The sequence below is a fragment of the Chrysemys picta genome, chromosome 1, assembly GCF_011386835.1.
Source record: "Chrysemys picta bellii isolate R12L10 chromosome 1, ASM1138683v2, whole genome shotgun sequence".
In the NCBI taxonomy this organism is placed as follows: domain Eukaryota; kingdom Metazoa; phylum Chordata; order Testudines; family Emydidae; genus Chrysemys; species Chrysemys picta.
Window position 1 is genome coordinate 16,182,631 of NC_088791.1, and position 24,283 is coordinate 16,206,913.

Sequence of the window (24,283 nt, forward strand, 5' to 3'; positions counted from 1 at the left end):
CCATGTCCAGCTCCTAGGCACGGGGCGACCATGGGGATTCCGTGCGCTGCCCACGACCCAAGCGCCAACACCGGCTCTGCAGCTCCCTAACCCTAGCATGTACGGTATGACTTCGGAGAGCTACATACACAGGGTGTTAACTCCCTGCCTGCTGGTAACAAGCTGGACCCTCTGCATTCCGTCACAAGGCTATTAAACCATGGCACTGAAATGTTAATTGGACATAGAAATGTATGCAGGGCCTCTCATTGAAGCATGGGGGCATCTCATTGACTTCAGGGGGAGCTTGAGGACAGAATTTGTTCATATATTGGGAGAGACAACCAATTGTAAATACTACTTTCAAATAATGTTAATGTGCTCAAGACAAACCCATAGAGAAATTGTAAGGAGACTTAAGCATCATGGGATGGATAAGGCCTGATTTCCAAAAGAAATTAGCACCCAGTAGCTCACTCTCTGGAAATCTGATCATCTCCCCTTGTAAGTATTCTCACACTTCTTATCAAACTGTCTGTACTGGGCTATCTTGATTATCACTTCAAAAGTTTTTTTTCTCTTAATTAATTGGCCTCTCAGAGTTGGTAAGACAACTCCCACCTGTTTATGCTCTCTGTATGTGTGTATATATATCTCCTCAATATATGTTCCATTCTATATGCATCCGAAGAAGTGGGCTGTAGTCCATGAAAGCTTATGCTCTAATAAATTTGTTAGTCTCTAAGGTGCCACAAGTACTCCTGTTCTTTTTGCGGATACAGACTAACACGTCTGCTACTCTGAAACATCTCATTTAGGTGCCTAATCCTAAAGGCACTCTACAGTCTTTAACTTTCAGGAATCTTCTTATCTGTCCACCACTTTCCATTTGTGTTTATTATCTCTTTCCTGCCATTTGACAGCAATTACAAAAAGATCTGTAGCCAGGGTTTAAAAAAAACCCAACGCTAGTATAACAATTATGCCTGTCATTTGCACTTCTGTAGCTTCTGTTATCTAAAGATCCTGAAGCACTTGCAAGCATTCATCAATTAAACCTCAGAACACTCCTCTGAGGTTGGAAAGGGATAAGCATATAGATCACATTATCCACCACTGAAATCGGTCACCTCTGGAGTAGAATGCAGCAGCTGTTTAAAATCACACAGCAACATTGCACAAGCCCCGCACTTCAGAGTTTGCAGTAGTTCAAAATAATACACCACCAGGTGGTATGTCTGCAGACATAGGGCTTGTCTACACTGGCAACGTGGCTTGTGTAGTCACGGCAGAGCACTCCATGAGGGGCATAGCTCCCAGCACTGGTGCACTGTCTACACTGGCACTTTACAGCGCTGAAACCTGCAGCACTGAGGGGTGTGTGTTTTTCACACCCCTGAACAAGAAAGTTGCAGCGCTGTAAAGTGCCAGTGTAGACAAGCCCATAGCTAGAAGAGCGCCATTTACATTCACCACTTATGAAATCTGAATATGTTACTAAATGCCAGTCAGGGGCGGCTCCAGGCACCAGCGCACCAAGCGCGTGCCTGGGGCGGCAAGCCACGGGGGGCAGCGTGCTGGTTGCCGTGAGGGCGGCAGTCAGGCTTCCTTCGGTGGCTTGCCTGCAGGAGGTCCACCGATCCCGCAGTTTCGGCGGCGGGTACACCGAAGGCGCGGGACCGGCGGACCTCCCGCAGGCGCGCCGCCAAAAGCCGCCTGACTGCCGTGCTTGGGGTGGCAAAATACATAGATGCCAGTGCTCAGATTGTCTGAGGCCTGGTACACAGATTAAGTTGAATTGTATATGCTGAAGCTAGGAAGCTGGATCTCACCAAAAACCAAGTGCTCCCTCTGGGCTGAGTTTTGTTAGGTAAATACATTAATAATACAACAACTAGTAATCAAGGTTTATCAAGCAGCATGTGCACAAAGGGGAGTAAAAGCCCATGATTCTTAGCGTATTTCTATACGGACAGCTCTGCAGCAGCACAGCTGGTGAAGACACTCTGTGCCGATGGGAGAGAACTCTCCTGTTGGCATAAAAACCTCACCTCCGTGAGCAGCAGAAGCTATGTCAGTGGGAGACGCTCTCCTTCCGACATAACGCGGTGCACACAAGTGCTGTAGTGTAGACATAGCTTTACACTCCTCTGAGCTACACAGAAGTGAATTATAGTTTGTACAAATATTTCATAAGGAAAGAAGAGGCTAATTAGGAGAGTTCTAGTTAATCAGGAATGGCTTGGTTTACTTGGTCCTGCCTCAGCGCAGGGGCTGGACCTGAATACCTCTTTTGGTTCCTTCCAGCCCTCTGTTTCTATAATTTCTATGAAAATGATCAAAATTATTCAAGGGTGAGATAGTACAAAGCCTGCTGAGGATGTTTGGAGTCTTGCCAGGGGTACAAAATGAGATTCCAGGCCTGACACAACAGCTTTCAATACAGTTGCTTCAGTGGGCCTATGCCCAGATGGGTGCATATAGGAGCTTTTGACTGGAGTAGGGAACAGATTGTCTTCATTAGGTTCTGTTCTCCCTTCTTTACATAGAGAAGAATACAAATACATGTAGTTCTTCTCTACTGCCATTAGCATGAGAGTTACTGGGGAGGAAATGGGGAAAAATGACTCATAGACTTTAAGGCCAGAAGGGACTATCATGATCATCTAGTCTGACTCCTGCACATTGCAGGCCACAGAACCTCACCCACCCACTCCTGTAATAGACCTATAACCTCTTACTGAGTTACTGAAGTCCTCGGAATGTGATGTAAAGATTTCAAGTTACAGAGAATCCACCTTTTACTCTAGTTTAAACCAGCAAGTGACCTGTGCCCCATGCTGCAGAGGAAGGCAAAAAAAAAAAAAAAAAAAACCCCCAGGGTCTCAGCTAATCTGACTTGAGAGAAAATTCCTTCCTGACCCCAAATACAGCGATCAGGTAGAGACTCTGAGCATGTGGCTAAAATGCACTAGCTAGACACCTGGGAAAGAATTCTCTGTAGTAACTCAAAGCCCTCCCCATCTAGTGTCCCACCTCCAGCCATTGGAGATATTTGCTGCTAGCAGTGGCAGATTGGCTACATGCCATTGTAGGCAGTCTCATCATACCATCCCCTCAATAGACTTATCAAGCTCAGTCTTCAAGCCAATAGGGTTTTTTGCCCCCACTGCTCCCCTTGGAAGGCTGTTCCAGAACTTCACTTGTTTGATGGTTAGAAACCTTAATCTAATTTCAAGCCTAAACTTGTTGATGGCCAGTTTATATCCATTTGTTCTTGTGGCAGCATTGACACTTACATTAAATAACTCCTCTCCCTCTCTGGTATTTATCCCTCTGATGTATTGACTGTGAATGGGCCACAAGCAGAAGGGAATAGCAACAGAGAGAGGGCTCAACCCTGCCTCCCCACCTCTGGACTCTCCTGATGTCCCTGCTCTTAGTTTGGGATACATTAGTTATTCCCTCTCTGTCCACTCCCTCCAGGAGAGAATAGCTGATGCAATGGTTCCCCCCTTCACGAGTTGGTGTGTTACACTTTCTTCCCAACAGCGGTCTATAGACACCTTGCAATCTGAAACTGGATTAAGTGGCGTTTAGGAATGAATCACCCCTCACCTAACTTCACACCAATGTACTGGGAAATACTGGGCTATCCAAAGCTTCACCTATGTGGCTAGAGGGGACCTGGCTTACTGGGCTAAGCAGCTAATTTGAAATACTTAAGGCCAGATTGTCATGTGCGCTGAGTTTATGCTTTGTGTGGTGAGGCAGGCATGGGCTTTAAGCTGCCTTCCCACTTTGCCATTCCTGTGCCCACTGGGGCTAGTTTTGATCCTTAGTGTAACTTACTTAAGCTAAGTTACGTGGGCTGCAGACAGTGTTCCCCCCTAGGGATTACTCCACTGGCCAAGAACATCCCCTGGACACTCCCCGAACATGCCCCTTACCTGGAGGTTGTGGTTAGCATAAAGCCTTGTAAGCCACCTGGGGAATTCCACTGTGCTAGGGGAATCTCTGGCTGCCTGAGCATCACAAAGCGGCTGCCCCTGGACAATTTGGAAACTTAGGTTCAAATTCTGGCAGGGCTTGTTCAATCCTTCATCTGTCCCAAGCAGATTCCAGTGAGTACCACGTATAAGGATACAATTTGGTCATGGATTCCATGACTTTAATGAATCTTCTGACTTTTTCAGCTTCAGCCCCCTCCGCAGTGGTTGCAGCTGTGGCGGGGCTGGAGCTGTCAGAGAACTCCCTTTTGTCAGGCCCTGCTAATCTTTCTCTCTCTTCTGCTTCTCCTCTCGTGCCTTTCCTTCCTATGCTCTTCTACCCAATCTCCTTGTTAATGAGTCAGTTAGCTCATTAGTTACCCAGCCCCAATCTGATCTGGTAATCAGGAAGTCCTCTCTGTAAATCCCCTCCCCCAGGGACTGATGGGTTAAACCAGGGGTTGGCAACCTTTCAAAAGTGGTGTGCCGAGTCTTCATTTATTCACTCTAATTTAAGGTTTTGCATGCCAGTCATATATTTTAAATGTTTTTAGAAGGTCTTTCTATAAGTCTATAATATAGAACTAAACTCTTGTTGTATGTAAAGTAAATAAGGATTTTTAAATGTTTAAGAAGCTTCATTTAAAATTAAATTAAAATGCAGCGCCCCCTGGACCGGTGGCCAGGACCAGGGCAGTGTGAGTGCCACTGAAAATCAGCTCGCATGCCACCTTCGGCACGCGTGCCATAGGTTGCTTACCCCTGGGTTAAACAGTGACCCACAGGGTGATTCCCAGCATTCTGTCACATGGACTTTTTCAGGTGAAGCCTTAAGAACCATTGTGTTGTCTGCTCAACATGGTGGTTAAAGATCCCACTAGCACTTTGCTAAGTTTGCTTGGCCCCGTGCTGCTTCGTGGTTGGTTGCTACTCTCCCACCCCAGTGGTGCTGGGTATACGGGGTCTACAAACCACTGGATCCTTTAGGGTGATGAGGACTAATCCATGTACAGCACTTCAGAAATGTAGAGTGCTAAGAGTTGTTAATATGGCAGATGTTGTCACTTCTGTGTGTTCAGTACTGACAATGTGCCTGGTGCTGCACGAGACCCAGAAGGAGACAGGGTACCTGTCCCTAGTATTCTGCATTGTGGTACTTGGAATAAATGGGAAGATTCTACCAAACATACACTTTATACTTAACATCATTGTAATGAAGCTTTTGTTGTGTGACTCTTCTTGGATGTAATTACACCATTAAATAGACTTTAATTTTAACCACAAAAAGCATCGTTAGAACCTAAAATTACGTCATTTACAAATACATAATTGTATATGAAACAAACAGTATGCTGTAGATGCTCTCCACATGTAACTCTTGTGCTGAATTTCAATATCTTAGCTGGTGTGGATGTCTCAGTAGATTGGTGTAGAGATAGCATGGGTTTCACCACTAGTGCCCTCATCCTGGGAACTCTTATTCAAGCATGTGGCTTTATGTACAGGAGTAGTCCCATTGGACTTGAAGGGACCACTCCTGTTCATAAGTACCTGTATTTGCCGGATCAGGGTTGTCAGTTGAAATGCAGCCCAAGTTAGCAGAGATTGTTAGTGGTTTGGTGACCTATGTGTAGCCCTGGCTATTTCTGAGGCTCCAAAAAGAGGAAGGACTCAAAGGTGCCTGAAATATGAACAGCCGGGAGGGGCTGCCAGGACCCTCAGTGATGTGCCAGGGCAGCTCAGAGACACAGCACTTGGTTGGCTGGAGAGAGATGCTCTAGCAGCAGGAAGAGACGCTGCCCCTTGTTGCTCTTGGAAGGAAGGAGAGGAGGTGCACAGGACCCATGGGTCTCAAGGTGGGTGACAGCTGGTTAGAATGGAGGAATACTTAGGCTCTACCCTGCTTTGGGACCCAGGCTGCTCCACCAGGGGGCTATATATCTGTGTAGAATGTTTGCTAGGATTCATGCAATTCCCAGAGAACAGGTGCCACGTTTATCAGAATTGATACCACTGTGGGCATTCTCAACAGAGAAGCCAAGGACTTACTGCACAATGGACACTGAAGTGGAGCCATTGAGAGAGCTGGTGAGACAACCTGGGCTGAAGTGCCAGCAGCCCCCATGTGTCTCTGTTACGTGAAATGCAAACAGCACGAGATATTTCCCAGCTTTCTCAGTGTCTGCTTAGACATTGCAGTGGTGGGGCCACATAAGTACCCAGTTCGATAGAATGAACTCTCCCTCCCCGCCACCCCAATGCTTCAGCATGCTACCTCTAGGGTGACCAGATGTCTCGATTTTTATAGGGACAGTCCCGATATTTGGGGCTTTTTTTTTATATGGGCTCCTATTACCCCCCACCCCGTCCCGATTTTTCGCACTTGCTATCTGGTCACCCTACCTACCTCCTGCTTAGGGCCTAGGCACATTGTCAGAGCAGCATGTGGTAATAGTGTTACACCTGTCCCATGGGTAAAAGCTTTCAGTCTCCAGTGCTCTCTGTCCAGCTATTGTCACTAGAACCAAAATCCACACGTTCAACAGATATTTTTAAAGGTTACTTTTAATTTTTTTTTTTGAAAGAAAACAAAATGTTGGCTACTTTAAAAGTGTTTTCTTTTTTTTTTTTTTTTAAATCAAAACAGGTACCTGATTTTAAAGGGACACAACTCAGGAGTTATACAAGCAGCTCGCTTCCTTTCAGTTTTTAAATAAATTCATGTCCGAGAGACATGTTTTCTTTCCTGTTTCTTCTATTTTCAAAATCCCGGAAACAATAAATGAAATCTGACTCTAAATGTGCATCCTTGAGATGTGTAGCTGCCAAAATGGAAGTCAGACTGTAAAACTGGAATTGTGTCTTGAAAATAATTTATCCTGATGTTTTTTCCCCCTCCCTGTTTGATTGCATTGATTTAATTTTTGTAAGTGACTCGAGTGCCTGATAAAGGTGTCTGCCTGACAACATGGGAAACTGAAGTCCTCTCTCTATCCCCAGAACAGGCAGGGGCAGTGCACGCTATCCTATACCACACACACCAATATGCCTCAACTGGAGCTGCCTGGGCCACCTCTAGGGGTGACAGAAGAGTTCTGTCTTCATGAATCTTTCCATCTGAGACTGATAATGGGGTGTCGGTGTCACTTTTGATGGTATTTTCAAAGGGACAGATTCTTCCCTCCATGCCACACAGACGCTGCTGAAGCCAAGGGAGTGGCAAAGGTGTGTGTGTGTGGGGGGGGGGGGCAGATTTTGAACCATATAATTGAGTTACCAATGGGACTCCAGTCTGGATAGCAGCCAAGTTGGCAAGAAAGCTTTGCAATGGCTGCTTTACCTCACAACATTCTCAATCTCTCCCTACAACATGGTTACTAGAAGGAACAATTGGGGGAGCTTCTGATGAGGTACTAGTAATCTGATTACTAGGATTTTCACCTTCATGCAAAACTACCTTGTTCCTTTTCTAAATGACTTCACTCTTCAGGCCAGTACAAAGTAATCATCTGTCTTCCTCAGACATGACCAAGTAAGTCCCTATTGGTGTGGTATTATTTTGTTTATTATTAAAGAGCAAACAATACCCACTCCTAATATTAAAGGACTACATGGCTCTCCTTTAGTAGGATACGGTTGTTCTGCAAACATAACACCACCCTTCTGTATCTTTAAAGAACAGCATACATTTGTAAAAGTGCTCAGTTTTAAAATGGCTGCTTTCTTCAATATTTTTTATTTTTTCATGGAAAACGGTTACTTTACATAATGCATATGGCTAAGAGAAAAGCACAAGCTAATAATCACTGCAGTAGGCCTAGAGAAATATTTCAGCACCATGTTTAGAGCTAACCTCACACTGCTTGCCTTAGTGTTTTTCTTGATATGCATATGCTTGTTTATTTTTAACCTCTTATTTATCTCTCTGATTCTCTAAAATTGCCAACAAAAGAATATTTTACTTAAGACCTGAGCTGAGTCTTAGGTCTGTTAGTTGGGGCATTTACTGCAGTTTTACTGGAGCGAAAAACTGAACTCTGCTTTTGGCTAGGCAGAGCCAGGGGCAGCTAGAAGTTACTTTGCCATCCTGCCTACAAAAAAAATAACAGTTAAGCGGCTGGTGTGCCGAGACCACTGCTTACCATGCTGACCAGTATTGTCCCATTGTTTCCTCGTGCTCCCCCATCTGTCTCTATCTGTCATGACTTGTTTTATACTTGGACTGTAAGTACTTTGGGGCAGGAATTGTCTTTTTTTTGTGTTGTTTGTACAGCACCTCACACAGTGGGGTCCAGTAAATGCCTGGACCTCCTAAGAACTTACGGTAAGGTAAATAATAATAGCGTCTGCTTTAGGTAAAAGATTGAGAATACAGAGAAGGCTGCAATCTCCTTCTCCAAATGATGCCAACAGAAAGGCAGCTGTGGGAACGTGTTCTGCTGCCATCACCTCTGCTCCTTGGTTGCTCAGGGAAAGCTGAGCTGAGCTTATCGTGCTGCAGCAACAACACTGCTGGGCTGGGTGAAGGCATCAAGCTCCTTGTAGCGGTATGTGGTGAGTTGGCAGCCAAGCTGCTAGATGGCGACTATGGCACTCTGTCCTTCCCTTGAAAGATGGGGTAGGTGTTTGGGGCACCCTACTATAGCTGTGTTTACAGCTTGGGGGGCATCCCTTATGCACTTTGAAATTTTCACTGAAATCCCTTGCATTTTGGCTCTGTTGGGAACTTTTTTCCAGGCCTTCACAGGGAAGAAGGTTGGTTTAGTGGGTAAGATGCTGGGCTGGGGTCTGGCAAGTTGTCTGTGATTCCTGGCTCTGCCACAGATTTCCTGTGTGATCTTGGGCTGGTCATTTAATTTCTCAGTGCCTCAGCTGGCCCCTCAGGAGTGCTGTGAGGATAAATTAATTAGTGCATGTGAGGTACTTTGGGTCAGGGGCTACAGATGAACTTAGATAAATGCACACTAGAGAATTAAGGCGTGACATAGCTTTACGGGCATTGAGCTCTATTATGGAACATGTTAAAAATAATGAAAAGAGAGAGAAAAATTGTCTTTGTGAAAAGGTAGCTCAAAAGGGTACTCTGGCTAGTGCTGTCTTTCCAGGGGTTAGAGCCCAGCACAGAGAATCAGGAGCCCTGGCTGACGCTCCCAACACAATGAATGGGGAGAGACAGGCGCCTCAGAATGGGATTCACAAAAACCAGTGTGCTAGGCGGCTCCTCACCTAAGGTAGCCAATGGGAGGTGCCAAGCCGAGGGGTCTGTGCTCAGCCTCGCCCCCTCACAGAGGTAGCTGCTTACGTCCAGGCTGCAGGGAGACGCCTCCTCTCTTGGAGTTTGGCACCTATGCCAATTAAGTAAGAAGTTGGGGGGAGGAAAGGGCAACATCTTCCCACATAAGGTGTAGCCAAGGGGCTAGGGTACTCACCTGGGAAGTCGGAGACCCTGGGTCAAGTCTCCCTTCTACATGAGGGGAAGAAGGGAGATCTGCCACCTCTCAGGGGAGTATTCTAACCACAGAGCTATGGGATATTCTCATGTGGGGCTCTCTCAATCTCTCCTTTTGAAACTGTTCCTCTGTGGATGAATAATTTTAAAAAGGCATCGGAGCAGGGGGACTGGATCTTGGGTCTCACACTTACCATGTGAATGCTCTAACCACCAGGCTACAGAATCATTCTTGTGCCTGTTCTCTCGCTGACCGTCTGATTCTTGCCTTTATTATTCATAAGGCTACGATTATGTCACAGAAGTCACGGACGTCACGGAATCCTTGACTTCCAGAGATCTCGTGACATTGGGGGCCCTGCAGCTGACCAGCCACTGTTGGCGGTGGAGGGACCCCCCACAGCTCCCAGCCACTGTGGGTGGCGCAGGAACCCTGAAGCTCCCCAGCTGCTGGCGCTGGTAGGGACCCCGGAGCTGCCTAGCTGCTGCCACTGGCAGGGCTCCCCCCGCAGATGCTCAGCCAGCATGAGCAGCCGGGGTCCTCTCCCCAGCTCCCAGCCCCATAGGGCGCCCCGCCCCAGCTCCCAGCCCTGCAGAGCAGTGGGTCCCCGCAGCTCCCAGCCACTGTAGACAGGGGGCAGTGTACTGGACCCTCCTCCCTCCCCATGTTGTCAGGGACGTTTTTAGTAAAAGTCAGGACAAGTTGCGGCTTCCGTGAATTTTTGTTAATTACCCGTGACCTGTCCCTGACTTTTACTAAAAATATCCATGACAAAATCATAGCCTTAATTATTCACGGTGGAAAGCGTCAACGGGAGAAACTGAGTAAGCCTCATGTCAGAATATCCCATAGCGAAAGGCTCTTCGTTTTCAGTTTTTATTTTGTTTAAAAATTCCTGGGAATTTATCAGCGTTTGTTACAAAAAGTAAAATGGATGAAAATCAGTGCAAAAAATTATAATAATTATGTGTATATATATATATATATATATATATATATATATATATATATATATATATATATATATATATATATATATATATATATATAAAATGTGTTTATGTTAATAATACATTAGCCTGAGTATAAATGCAAGGTTGTCTGTGAAAGTACAACAATGTTCTAGAAGATACACAGACACATTCATGTGCGTGCACATGTGTACATACTGTTAATGTACAGTCGATGATATAAAACACAGCATTAAAGTGCTTTTACCTTCAATACTTCTACTTTTCTCTATTTGTTGCTTTTTATTGTTCTCTCATCCCCCAATATTAGCCCCTATATTTTCCAGAAAACAATTATATATATATATACCATATATATATAATTACCATATATATATAATTGTTTTCTGGAAAATATAGGGGCTAATATTGGGGGATGAGAGAACAATAAAAAGCAACAAATAGAGAAAAGTAGAAGTATTGAAGGTAAAAGCACTTTAATGCTGTGTTTTATATCATCGACTGTACATTAACAGTATGTACACATGTGCACGCACATGAATGTGTCTGTGTATCTTCTAGAACATTGTTGTACTTTCACAGACAACCTTGCATTTATACTCAGGCTAATGTATTATTAACATAAACACATTTACTTAGGCCTTGTCTACACTACGAGAGTAGTTCGATTTTACTTGCATCGAATTTTTGTAATCGATATTGCAAAGTCGAACGTGTGTGTCCACACTAAGGACAGTAATTCGACTTTGTGCGTCCACACTAACGGTGATAGCGTCGACATTCGAAGCGGTGCACTGTGGTCAGCTATCCCACAGTTCCCGCAGTCCCCTCTGCCCATTGGAATTCTGGGTGTAGCCGGCAATGCCTTCTGGGTAACAAAATGAGTCGAGGGTGCTTTTGGGAAACTGTCGTCATCCGTCCATCACTCCCGCCCTCCCTCCCTGAAAGCGCCGGCGGGAAAACAGTTCGCGCGCTTTTCCAGTCATTGACAGCGCGGACGCCACTGTACTCCGAGCATGGAGCCCGCTGCGACCATCGCTGCAGTTGTGGCCGCTCTCAACGTCTCGCAGCTTATCATAAAGGTTTCCCTGAGGCAGATGCAGAAAAGTCAGGCAAGGAGGCTACGGCACCGCGGTGATGTCCTGAAGTCTGAGAGTAGCACAGACCTGTCAGAAAGCAGGCGACCCAGCGCCGAGGACATCACAGTGGCAATGGGTCATGTTGATGCCGTGGAACGGCGATTCTGGGCACGGGAGACAAGCACTGAGTGGTGGGACCGCATAGTGCTGCAGGTCTGGGATGAATCCCAGTGGCTGCGAAACTTTCGCATGCGGAAGGGAACTTTCCTGGAACTTTGTGAGTTGCTGTCCCCTGCCCTGAAGCGCAGTGACACCCGGTTGCGAGCTGCACTGAGTGTACAGAAGCGAGTGGCCATAGCCCTGTGGAAGCTTGCAACGCCAGACAGCTACCGGTCAGTCGCGAACCAGTTTGGGGTGGGCAAATCTACCGTGGGGGTTGTTGTGATGCAAGTAGCGAAGGCAATCGTTGATGTACTGCTGCCAAAGGTAGTGACCCTGGGAAACGTGGAGGCGATCATAGATGGCTTCGCAGCGATGGGATTCCCAAACTGCGGTGGGGCCATAGATGGAACTCACATCCCTATCCTGGCACCGGACCACCAGGCCACCCAGTACATTAACCGAAAGGGATACTTTTCCATGGTGCTGCAAGCACTGGTGGACCACAGGGGACGTTTTACCAACATCTACGTGGGATGGCCGGGCAAGGTTCATGACGCTCGTGTTTTCAGGAACTCTGGTCTGTTTAGACGGCTGCAACAAGGTATTTACTTCCCGGACCACAAAATAACTGTTGGGGATGTGGAGATGCCTATAGTCATCCTCGGGGACCCAGCCTACCCGCTAATGCCCTGGCTCATGAAGCCCTATACTGGCGCCCTGGACACTGAAAAAGAACTCTTCAACTACCGGCTGAGCAAGTGCAGAATGGTGGTGGAGTGTGCTTTTGGCCGTCTCAAGGGGAGATGGAGAAGCTTACTGACTCGCTGTGATCTCAGCTCCACAATCTCTGTGAGAGCAAGGGGGAGACCTTTATGGCGGGGTGGGAGGTTGAGGAAAATAGCCTGGCTGGTGATTACTCACAGCCAGACAGCCGGGCGATTAGAAGAGACCAGCGGGAAGCGCTGTGCATCCGGGAGGCTTTGAAAGCAAAGTTCCTGAGTGAGCAGGGTAACCTGTGATTTTATAGTTTGTGTACTGAGAAGCTAAACCTGCCCCCGTTTCTTTACCCAGGTAATGTTGACTATCCTATCCAGTTACATACCCCCTTCACCCCCCCTCCAACACACGTGTCGAAATAAAAATAGTTCTACTTTGTTAAAGCACACCGTTTTCTTTAATACTGTTTTAGCGGGAATTTTTTAAAACTGGGACGCAGACTGTGGTGCGGGGCGGGTCTAGTGTTGTGATGCGAATGCAGCTTCTAAACTCAAGGATTGACAGGCTCCGCTGCGGTGGGATGCTTGTTTCAACGGAGCCTGTCACCCCTCCTGATCGGGACTGTGTGTATGGGAGGTCTATTTGACTTTGTGGCAGGGGGAGGACGGTTACAGATCCCATGCTGTGTGGCTCTGTGATCCTGTCTAAGGACCGGCGCTTAAGATCTGTAACTGCCCTCCCCCGCCACAAAGTCACAGAGCAACCCACCCCCCCCAACATTACATCAAAACAACCTCCCAGACTAACCGGGGCAACTAGTCACTGCATCACTGCACTGTGTATGTGCCCTGCTGCTGTGCCTGCCCCCGACTATGTACCCTGCCAAAGGAGACTGTCCTGTCCAATTTCCAACCCCCTTTCCCCTCCTCCTCCAAAAGAACATGATTGAAACAGTAGTTAACAGAAACGAATTTTTTATTATCAACTACACATGGCATTGGGAGGTGAAACTTGGACGTGGGCTTGTGTCAGGCGGGAAGGAAAGAACTTTTCAAATTTTGGGAAATGAGAGCCTTCTGCTACTAGAGCTCTCTGCAGGGGTGGAGTGAGAGTTAGCAGGGACTCTGCCGCCTCTCCTTCTTTGCACTTTGGGTGAGGTGGGTATGGGACTTGGTGGCGGGGGAGGGCGGTTAGAGATGGACTGCAGCGGGGCTCTGTCCTCCTGCCTCCGTTCCTGCAGAACATCCACAAGGCGCCGGAGCGTGTCCGTTTGCTCCCTCAGTAGTCCAAGCAGCGTTTGAGTCGCCTGCTGGTCTTCCTGCCGCCACCTCTCCTCCCGATCCATGTTGGCTTGGTGCATTCGGGTCAAGTTCTCCCGCCACTGGGTCTGCTGTGCTGCCTGGGCTTGGGAAGAGGCCATAAGCTCAGAGAACATGTCCTCCCGTGTCCTCTTCTTCCTACGCCTAATCCGCGCTAGCCTCTGGGAGTGTGATTCCAGGCTAGGTTGTGAGACAGTCGCAGACGGGGCTGTGGAAATGGGAAAAAGGGAGTGAATTCCTCTGAAAGATAAATGTAGTTGTGAACAAAGAACATAGTCTTTCTCTGTGAACAAGACCATGCACAGCACCTTTCATATGCGCACTCAGCACAAGGTCGAATTCTCGGCCTTCGCATTCTGTGCCTGGGGTCTTGAACAGCACATTTGAGAAGCGAGGCAGCACAACGGAATTTCTGTTGCAGGCAGACATGGTAAGCCGTACACTTGTGGCAGTTTAAAACTTTTATATTACCACTGGCCTCATTTCACATTTAAATCAATGTCAGTCCCTGCTGCCAGCAATCCGGCAAGCGGGAACTCTGCCCCTGTCCCACCCCCTCGCGGCTGTCCCCGGGAATGATCCCTTTCGGCTGCCCCTCTCCCGCCTCCACCGCGTGGCTGCAAACCAGCGGTGACAGTTCTGTAAAGGAACGGGAAAGCAGTCCCAACACTAACATTCCCCTACCTAATTAAAAGCAGGTCACCATGGCCGACATCACCCTGATGAGGATCTCCGAGAGCGACAAAGAGAGAATGCTCCGGGAAAGCCTCCAAAGACCAGGGCCGTATGCCGCCCTGCTGTGCAGAGCAATGATCCCCGAGTACCTGATAATCTCGTGGCGCGGCAACGTGTCGTACTTCGGAGGACCCAATAAGGCCGCTCTCCCCAAGAACCTCATGCAACGGCTTTCAAGTTACCTCCAGGAGAGCTTCATCGAGATGTCCCAGGAGGATTACTGCTCTATCCCCGCACATATAGACCGCATTTTACTGTAGCTGCAGTAGCAGGGAATACACAGTAGAGCGGCTTGTGCAGGACAATCACTGAAAACCGGACATTGCTAGATTTCTTTTCAAAACTTGCACTGCCCCTTACTAAACCGTTAAGCGCCTAGGGCACACTAATCATGAACAACCCATTCTTTTAATTGTTAATATTCCTGTTTTGTTAAAAATAAATGTTTAGATGTTTACAACACTTACTGGCTGATCCTTCACCAGATTCTGTGTCCGGGGTAATGGCTGGGGACGCTTCGTAGGGGATCTCTGTAAGGGTGATGAAGAGATCCTGGCTGTCGGGGAAATCAGCGTTGTGAGAGCTGCCAACTGCCTCGCCCTCCTCATCTCCTTCCTCATCTTCCCCGTCCCCTAACATGTCTGAGGAACCGGCCGTGGACAGTATCCCATCCTCAGAGTCCACGGTCACTGGTGGGGTAGTGGTGGCGGCAGCACCGAGGATGGAATGCAGTGCCTCGTAGAAACGGGATGTCTGGGGATGGGATCCGGAGCGTCCGTTTGCCTCTTTGGTCTTCTGGTAGCCTTGTCTCAGCTCCTTGATTTTCACGCGGCACTGCGTTGCATCCCGGCTGTATCCTCTCTCTGCCATGTCTTTAGAGATCTTCTCGTAGATCTTTGCATTCCTTCTTTTGGATCGCAGCTCGGAAAGCACGGACTCATCGCCCCACACAGCGATGAGATCCAAGACTTCACGATCAGTCCATGCTGGGGCTCTCTTTCTATTCACAGACTGCATGGCCATCACTGCTGGAGAGCTCTGCATCGTTGCCAGTGCTGCTGTGCTCGCCACGATGTCCAGACAGGAAATGAGATTCAAACTGGCCAGACAGGAAAAGGAATTCAAATTCAAATTTTCCCGGGGCTTTTCCTGTGTGGCTGGTCAGAGCATCCGAGCTCGCACTGCTGTCCAGAGCGTCAACAGAGTGGTGCACTGTGGGATAGCTCCCGGAGCTATTAGCGTCGATTTCCATCCACACCTAGCCTAATTCGACATGGCCATGTCGAATTTAGCGCTACTCCCCTCGTCGGGGAGGAGTACAGAAGTCGAATTAAAGAGACCTCTATGTCGAACTAAATAGCATCGCAGTGTGGACGGGTGCAGGGTTAATTCGATTTAACGGCGCTAACTTCGACATAAACGCCTAGTGTAGACCAGGCCTTAATGGAATATATTGGATTTTCTTAACATAACCGGTATTTTCATGCACACGAGTAGTCCAAAATTTGGGTGAAAATCAGTAAAAAAATAAATAGCTTTTGTAATATCTCGGAATTTTTAAGTAAAAACCGGTAAAAACTGAAAACAAAGGGTCTGACCCATAGCCAAATGGTAAGGGTACTCACCTGAAAGGCGGCAGATCCAAACTGAAATCCCTTCTTCCCCTCAGGTGGAAAGTACCACATCACAGGTGAGTACTGTTAGTATATAGGCCTGTTTGTCAGCCTGAGATAGAATTTTGGGTTTGACTTTTTGATACTCTTATATCTTATACTAACGTGTGAACAAAGGACAAAGACACTGTGTGTGCTGCTTCTGCCTGGCCAGATGGGTTCGTTAGTATAACAGGAAGAGATAAGGGATAGAATTAAAGTGTTACAGGGTATGATGGGAGTGTAATATATGAGCATATACTGGAAGGCTGCCTGGCTCCTCTCTCAAGCCAAGATCAAGCAACCAGTTAGGAGGGGTAAGGGATTGAGGGGGGGGGCATAAGACACTAAAAACAAAGAAAGGCCTGGCCTTGACCAGAACACAACCTCACTCCTTACCCCTCCCATGGGATACAAAAGCGGTGGGACGAAGCCCCCAGACTCACGACCCTCCAAAATGGAACATGACCATAAGTGGTAAGGGGTGGGACAGGGATGTACATTGTAGGTATATTTGGGCCTGCTAAGAAGGAGGAGGTGGGAATGGGGACACAGGCAAGGCTCTGCCGTGTAAGAGCTGGGAACGGGACACTGGGAAACAGACTCTGCCGGTGTGTAGAGCTATGGATATGCTTGCTTGGAATGAACCCCAATAAACATCGCATTGTCTGCACTTTGGACTTCTGGTCTTCCACTTTCTGTCTGCATGACAAGAACCAGGGGAGGGGGTGAAGGGAAAGCCCTCTAACAAGTGCCCTAACCACTGGGCTAAAGGTTATGAGGGAGATCCTCTTTGTCCCCTCTCCCCAAACATTTCATGTAAGCTTCTCCATAGGTGCCCAATCCGGTAGGCAAGCTGTGATCACGCCTACTGGCTCTGGTCCTGCATGTGAGTTAGGTGGAGGAACACCTATCTTCCCCTAGTTCAGGCAGCACTCTGGGGCTTTGGTGTCTGGACACCTGGCGTGGGTCTACAGTGCACATGCTCAGAATCAGAAACAGAGGTGCCGAGGAAACTTTTACTGTGAAAATTTAGGTGCTGAGCAAGTTTAGGCATCTACAGGTTTCAGGGGAAGCTGAGCGGGGGCTTTGTGATCCCAGAGGGGCCTGATGCTGGGATTTAGGTGCCTAAAGTGACAGTTAGGCCCCTACGTCCTTTTGTGAATCTAGCCCTTAGCTTCTTAGTTTACCTCACTGGTAATTTGAGGATATTTACATGGCAGGGGTGTCTGTAAAGTGCCTTTGGAATCCTTGGCTGGACGATGGTTTCAATGCGCAGGCCTACTTAGGGTGACCAGATATCCCGATTTTATAGGGACAGTCCCGATTTTTGGGTCTTTTTCTTATATAGGCTCCTATTACCCCCCACCCCGTCCTGACTTTTCACACTTGCTGTCTGGTCACCCTAGGCCTACTATACATTAGTCTGTCAGCACAGCACAGTTTAAAAGTGTTACAAAGCAAGGGCAACACAGTGCCAGAGTCACACTCCTACATAGCTGCGACTCTCTTAGCACCCTAAGAGGCAGTGCTAGGTGTACAATCTCTACATCACAATTAAATAGCCCCTTAGCCCGAGCCCCTTAGCTAGAGTCAGCCGACATGGGCCAGTTGTGGGTGTTTAATTGCCGTGTAATGTAAGCCCAGGGTTAGTGGAACTTGAGTTAGCTGATGCTGGGTTTGTTAACCGAGGGCTTGAGCATCTCCACTCATTTGTATCCCCGGGTTAAGAATTGTCGAACCCTCGGTCCCAACCTGGGGCTCCAGCATCTACATTGCATTATGCAGGCCCGACTCCAACTGCCCAAATCCTATTCTTCCTAGCGCCCTCTCAACAGGTGGCTGCTCTAGCCCTTTGTTCGTGGTGCAGTGTGGGAAAACTTGACTGTCCACCAAACTTGACTCTCTTCAGAGGACAAAGAAAGTCAGCCTGTGGGATTGTTGTACTTCTGGGAGACTCCCAGAGCACAAGTCCAGTGGGGGTGCGTCTATACTGCGACGCAATAGTCTCAGCTTGACTCAGGCTTGGGCCTTCCACTCCCATGGGGTCCTAGGACCCTGGGTTAGAACGATTTGTGTGTTGAGAGAAGGTGGGTTAGGCTTGATCCTGAGTTCTAACCCTGAGCTTACACTGCAGTGTAGGCATATTCTTCATGTGGTGCCAGGACAGCAGGAGAGTTTAATGTGCATTGAAAGTACCAGATTCGCAGATGAACTTTGATTTGGTTGTGTCTTGAAAACCCCTCATTTTCCAGGCTTTTATTATTGCAGTTTATACCTAAGAACGAAGCCACATGCCCTTTGGAAGTGCCAAACAATACACATGCAGCAGCCATCTGCTTAGCAACCCTGGTCTCTGTGAACATGTCACCCCAGTGCTCCACTCTCAATGCTGGTTCCCTGTTGAATACGGAGCCCGGTTCAAGGTCTGTGTCCTGATTTTCAAAGCCTTCCATGGGACTGGCCCTTAATACCTGAGGCCACGTGACCTCCCACGGTAGCTGTGTTCCACTAGTACAATGAAGATGCCAATAAACAGGCACATGGGTAGAGCTGTGCAGAGAAAGGTAATTCCTTTTGTGGAGGAGTTCGATATTTTGAAATTGGATTTTGTTCCGCTTCAGAACGACAACCAAAATTTTAGAAATTCTCTGCACCAGGGAATAGACCGCCTGCTTCAGGGCAGTTGGCCTCGCGGGGTGCCCCAGAGCTACGGACCCTGGACGATGGGGCTCCTCGTCTCTTAGTCAGTCCGGCAAGCAGGTTGCCAAGGACCCAGGCTGTTGGGAAACTAGGCAAGTTTCTGGAAGGCCAGGTTCTGTTGGATCCCTGTCTGTGTTCTGTCAGAACTTAGTCAAAACTGAACTATCTCCACACAGCATTGCAACTTTGATGAACTGGCAAATTCCAATGAAAATATGTTTCTTCAGAATTTTTCCAACCAGCTCTACTCATGGGTGCAACAGATGGAACTTTCACAGCAGCTGGATCTAGCCTATGGCACTCATCCTGTAAGGGATAAGAATGACTCACCATTTCCTGAACTAAATGCAAAACTCAGTCCTTTGACTTTGCTTTACACACGCACCTATTCACACACAAATAAACAGAGACAAAGAAATAAAAACAAAGACCTATATGCCAATCAAGCTATTTCTCTTACAGGTGCAGAAGGAAGATAAATAGAAAGATGGGTATTGTTTGCTAATGATGAGATGGGAGGGGTGGTATATAAGTACCTAGATAGATGAATGTTGTTCCATTTCTATCTTACTTATATGTACCAAAGTGCATGTGTAGTTGATGAGAACCTTGCCTGTCATGCTATGAGGGATCACTTATAAACACCAATGTTATATATTTACCTATATCAGAGATATACATCCAGAAACCTGGAGACATGGTTCTAGACTTTGTTGAACCCTCAAAATGTGGAGGAACAGTTATAGCCAGGGTTTTGGTTGGACTTCCTTGTCGAACAGGAGAGGTCAGACCTGGGTTTGGAGTTTGAACACCAGGGCCCAAATCTGGGGTTTTGTTTCTGGCCCATCTCTAAAACAACGGTTAATTTTATTCTGAGTAGGTGGCTCACAGCCTTCCAACACAATTGTGAATGAGAGATTTCAGAAAAGTTAAAATTATACCAATACATATCCTTTAAAAAATCAGAGCTTTTCCTGTTATAACAGATACCGTCTCCATATCAAAATCTCATCCAAAACCCAGGGGAAGCCAGGTGATCGCTTTGTATGAATTTTAACAAACACTTTGTCTGAACCATCAAATAATAAAATTCAACAGAAGAAGACTCTGAATAGGGCTCATAGGAAGATACTCGGACACCACTTACAACTTTGCTGTTGTAGTTAGCTGCTCTCACTGTGATGTTACCAGAACTCAGTCAGTTCTGCTTTTCAGGGCGCTAAATTCCATCGCTGGATTTGTATACACAACTCTTACTGAGGCTCTGTCTACACTGGCAATTGAACGACAATACTTTTGTCTTTCAGAGGTCTTAACCCCCTCACCCCCCCGAAAGACAAAAGTTTTGTCGCAACAAGCGCCAGTGTGAACAGCGTGTTGTTGGCAGGAGCACTCTCCTGCTGACAACGCAAATGCAGCTCATTGGAGGTAGAAGTTTTTTGTCTGCAGGAGAGCCAACGAACAGTGGCTACACCACATGATTTTTAGTGATACAGCCATGTTGCTGAAAGCTGTGTAGTGTAGACATAGCCTGAAGTCAGTTTAGGGCGGGGAACATAGCCCATATATTTAGTGTGAGCTGGTAATATTTTGATTATGAAGTGAGCTACTGATCTAATAGTTGCTGATTTTCCAATAGATGCAGGGTAGAACTGATGACTCCTGACAGATCTTTTCTCTCCTGCACTGGTTAAGTTACCTTTGCATTATCTTCTTCTAACCTCTTATTCCCTCCTCCTCCTCCCGCTCTCTGTTTATATGTGAGTAATTTCCTGCAAGATATTTTTTCCCATATGTTTATTTTTAGGTCTTCATTTGTTTACTGAAATCTGTCTAAAGTCCTGCAAGATAGCAGCTCAGAATTCATTCATTGATTTGTAGTGCTCATTAGCTTAAATGCCTACTTGAAGCTGAAGGTGAAGAGGTCTTTGTCTTTCATTTCAAGAGCCTTTTGTTTTAAGTTAGCCATTTGTGGTCTATTGTGCCTGAATCAATTTTATGTGGGTTTAAAGAGGGATCATCTACATTATTCTATTTTATGTTTACTCTTTGGCATGAGCATCTGGTTATTTTTAGTGCTTAAAATGGAAACAAAGTTAGATACAGAAACTGCTGAGTTCAGTGATCATTTGCCAGAGAAAACATGTAAAGGAAGATCTATGTAACAAATGAATCCCAAAGATTTCCCCCGGAAATGCCTTTTTAATAAAACCAGAAATAAGAAAAAAATGGGTAATTTAAATATTAGGTCAATTTTTTTTTCAGCAAGCCACTGCACTTCTTTCATAGATTCCAAGGCCAGAAGGGACCATTGTGATCATCTCATCTATCTTCCTGTATAACACAGGCCAGAGATGATTCCTAGAGCAGATCTTTTAGAAAAATATTCAGTCTTGCCTTAAAAATTGCGAGCGAGGGAGTTTTCACCACGATCCTTGATAAATTGTTCCAATGGTTAATTATCCACACTGTCAAAAATGTACACCTTATTTCCAAGTGTGAATTTGTCTAGCTTCAACTTCCAGCCATTGGAGAATTGTGTTATACTAGTGGTCCCGAACCTTTCAGTGTGGTGGGCGCCGGACTACTAGCCACTGAAACGCCGGACAAGCAGCCGCCAAGAAGCGGCAATGCCAAGAAGCGCCGCCGCCGAAATGCCACCGAGAAGCAGCGTCATCAAGAGGTGTCGCCGCCGAAATGCCGCCGAGAAGCAGCGTCATCAAGAGGTGTCGCTGCCGAAATGCCGCCGAGAAGCAGCGTCATCAAGAGGTGTCGCTGCCGAAATGCCGCCGAGAAGCAGCGGCATTTCCACGGCGATGCTTCTTGACGTTGCTGCTTCTCGGCAGCATTTCGGCGGCTGCTTGTCCGGCGGCTGCGCTCCTTGGCGGCGGGGTGCTCCCTTGTCAGTAGGCGGGCGCACATAGTTGCCCTGGCGGGCACTATGGCACCCACGGGCACCGCATTGGGGACCACTGTGTTATACCTTTCTCTGCTAGATTGGAGGGCCCATTATTAAATACCTGTATTTGGGTGGGAGCCAGTGTTTAAAATGCCCCCCAAAAGTAGTCACATTTAAATTCCTGTGCACGCCCCTGACTGTAAGGCAGGTTTTCTAATCCTTTAATCATTCTCTTGGCTCTTCTTTTCATCCTCTCCAATTTATCAACATCCTTCTTGAATTGTGGGCACCAGAACTAGACACAGTATTACAGCAGCGGTTGCACCAGTGCCAAATACAGAGCTAAAATAACCTCTCTACCCCCACTTGAGATTCCCGTGTTTATGCATCCCAGGATTGCATTAGGTCTTTTGGCCACAACATCACATTGGGGGTTCATGTTCAGCTGATTATCCACCGTGAACACCAAATCCTTTTCAGAGTCACTGCTTACCAGGATAGTCTCCTATCCTGTAAATCTGGCATACATTCTTTCTTCCTAGATGTATGTATTTACAGGTCTTAAAAAAAACAACGTATTGTTTGCTTGTGCCGAGTTTAGCAAGTGATCCAGATCGCTCTGAATCAGTTCCCTGTCCTCTTCATTATTTACCACTCCCCCAATTTTTGTGTTATCTGCAAAGTTTATCAGTGATGATCAGGGGTGTACACAAGCAGGAGCATGGCCCCCCCAATAATTGTTGGGCTCACAGAACTCCTCCGGTCCCAGGGCCGTGGTGTGGGGGGGGAGAGCGAGCTCCTCCAGGGCTGCGGGGATGAAAGGGAAGAGCTATCTCTTGCCGGCCCAGGGTGGGGGGGGAAGGAAGAGTGAGCTTCTGCTGGGGAGGAGGGGGGAGGGAAAAGCGAGCTTCTCCTGGGGCTGGGGCAGGAAGGGCACAGAACATGTACCCCCAAAAGGGGTCAAAGTTAAATTTCTGCCCATGCCCCTGAAAGCTTAAGATTCTGTCACGGGTATTTGTAGTAAAAGTCAGGGACAGGTTGCAGGCAATAAACAAAACTTCACAGAAGCCGGCGACCTGTCCCTGACTTTTACTACGAATACTTTGCTGGGGGTGACAGAGCGCTGCCGGGGCTTGCAGCTGCTCCAGCCCTGACACTTGCTCATGGGGCTGACCATGGCTGCTGTTCTGACAGCTGCTGCTCCGCTACCCCGGGGCTGGCTGCCAGTCAGCTGTTCTGGCACCCCCCCGCTACCCCGCTATAAGTCTTTTCCTTGGGAGATTGACACGTAGGGGCTAGGTTTTCAAATGGAACTACTTGACGTAACTCTAGTGGGCCTGATCCAAAGCCCATTGAGGACAATGGGAATTTTTCATTGCCACACTTGCATTTGCAAGTAGGTAATTGCTCGCCTAGCCACTTGATTTCCAAGTGCAAACTACATCTGCGCACACAAACAGCCTTGTTGCTTGGGCAGTTTTGCAAGTTTTCAAAAGTGGCTGCATAAATTACATTTACAAACCCAGATTTTGAGCGTGAGCAGACATCCTCCCATGTGCATAATTCCCCATTTGCCTACCTAACTGGTGTTTGCAGGTGCAAATGCATGATTTATACATGCAATTTAGATGGATACTTTTGAAATTGGACCCTAGGCATAAATCTAGCTTACAAAATCAAGAAAAGCTTTTTTTTCTTTTTCTTAAAGAAGTATGATACTGCCCTTTATACCTAATTTTCAGCTGTTTGAATTCCAATTGTTAGCCCAGAATATTCTATTTCCTGTCTAGCAGCTGTGTTCAATGACAACTGAACGAAATGACGTACAGAAAAAATTAAAAGCAATTGGATTGTGAAGCTGTTTACTCAGGAATGTTCATTTTTTATATATTATAAAAAAGTTAAAGTGCAGCCTACAAAAATTCTGAAATCACTAGCCAGGCAGAATAAATGATATTTCACTACAGAGAGATTGTTACTGCGAGAATGTAATTGCATGTAAATGCAGTTCTTTATAAAATATTGCAGCAGCAATATGACATGCTTCCAAGAGCTGAACTCTCCGAAGCAAATATTTGAAAAGAGGAGGAAAAAAAATCTGTAGTATTTGTACCAGCGATTGTTTTTCTGCCTGCAGTTCTTACATTTCGGTAGGGGATCAAAAATGTCCTTTAGAAAATATGTTGACATGGAAACGTGAGACTCTGCAGAATAAACATACACACAAAGTGGATTCTTATCAAACCAACTTCTGCTGTGATGCTGTCAGATGTCACAAACTAAGAAGGGCCTAGTTTGGTCAATTATTTATGTCGTCTTATTTCACATCTTGGAATCCCTACTGAGTTTTTGTTTATTCCTGGCTCAGGCAAATATCCCTTTGCAGTCTGAGTTTTGCCTGAGCAAACGCTGAATAAGGACTTCAGGGTATGGCCCATTTTTTAATTTTACAATAGTACTTAGGGGCCCCTACTGAGTTCAGGATCCCAGTGAGCTAGGTGCTGTACAACCACATGGCGAGAGACAGTCCCTGCCATGAAGAGCTTGAAATCTAAATAGACAAGATAGGCAAAGGGTGGTAGGGGAAACAGACACACCAAGAAGTGATGTGACTTGTCCAAGGTCACA

At 46.8% G+C, this 24,283-nt stretch overlaps 2 protein-coding genes across 3 annotated transcripts in view; one reads left to right on the plus strand and one right to left on the minus strand.

Moving 5' to 3' along the window:
* Positions 1-24,283, plus strand: part of CAMK1D (calcium/calmodulin dependent protein kinase ID) — a 361,868-nt gene that overhangs the window by 71,686 nt on the left and 265,899 nt on the right. The gene's annotated exons all lie outside the window — the stretch shown is intronic.
* LOC135972863 (uncharacterized) lies at positions 13,305-15,445 on the minus strand. Its single transcript, XM_065553167.1, has 2 exons — positions 14,869-15,445; positions 13,305-13,874 (listed from the first exon to the last, which is right to left on the minus strand). The coding sequence occupies exons 1-2, from the start codon at positions 15,443-15,445 to the stop codon at positions 13,399-13,401; spliced, it is 1,053 nt and encodes a 350-aa protein (XP_065409239.1). The 3' UTR covers positions 13,305-13,398.

Excerpts from the sequence above, each read along its gene's own strand:
- LOC135972863 (XM_065553167.1), bottom strand. The coding sequence starts at position 15,445 with ATGCAGAGCTCTCCAGCAGTGATGGCCATGCAGTCTGTGAATAGAAAG. Across the intron at positions 13,875-14,868 it reads ATCTGGTGAAGGATCAGCCA|CCCCGTCTGCGACTGTCTCA; the intron begins GTAAGTGTTGTA and ends CCATTTCCACAG.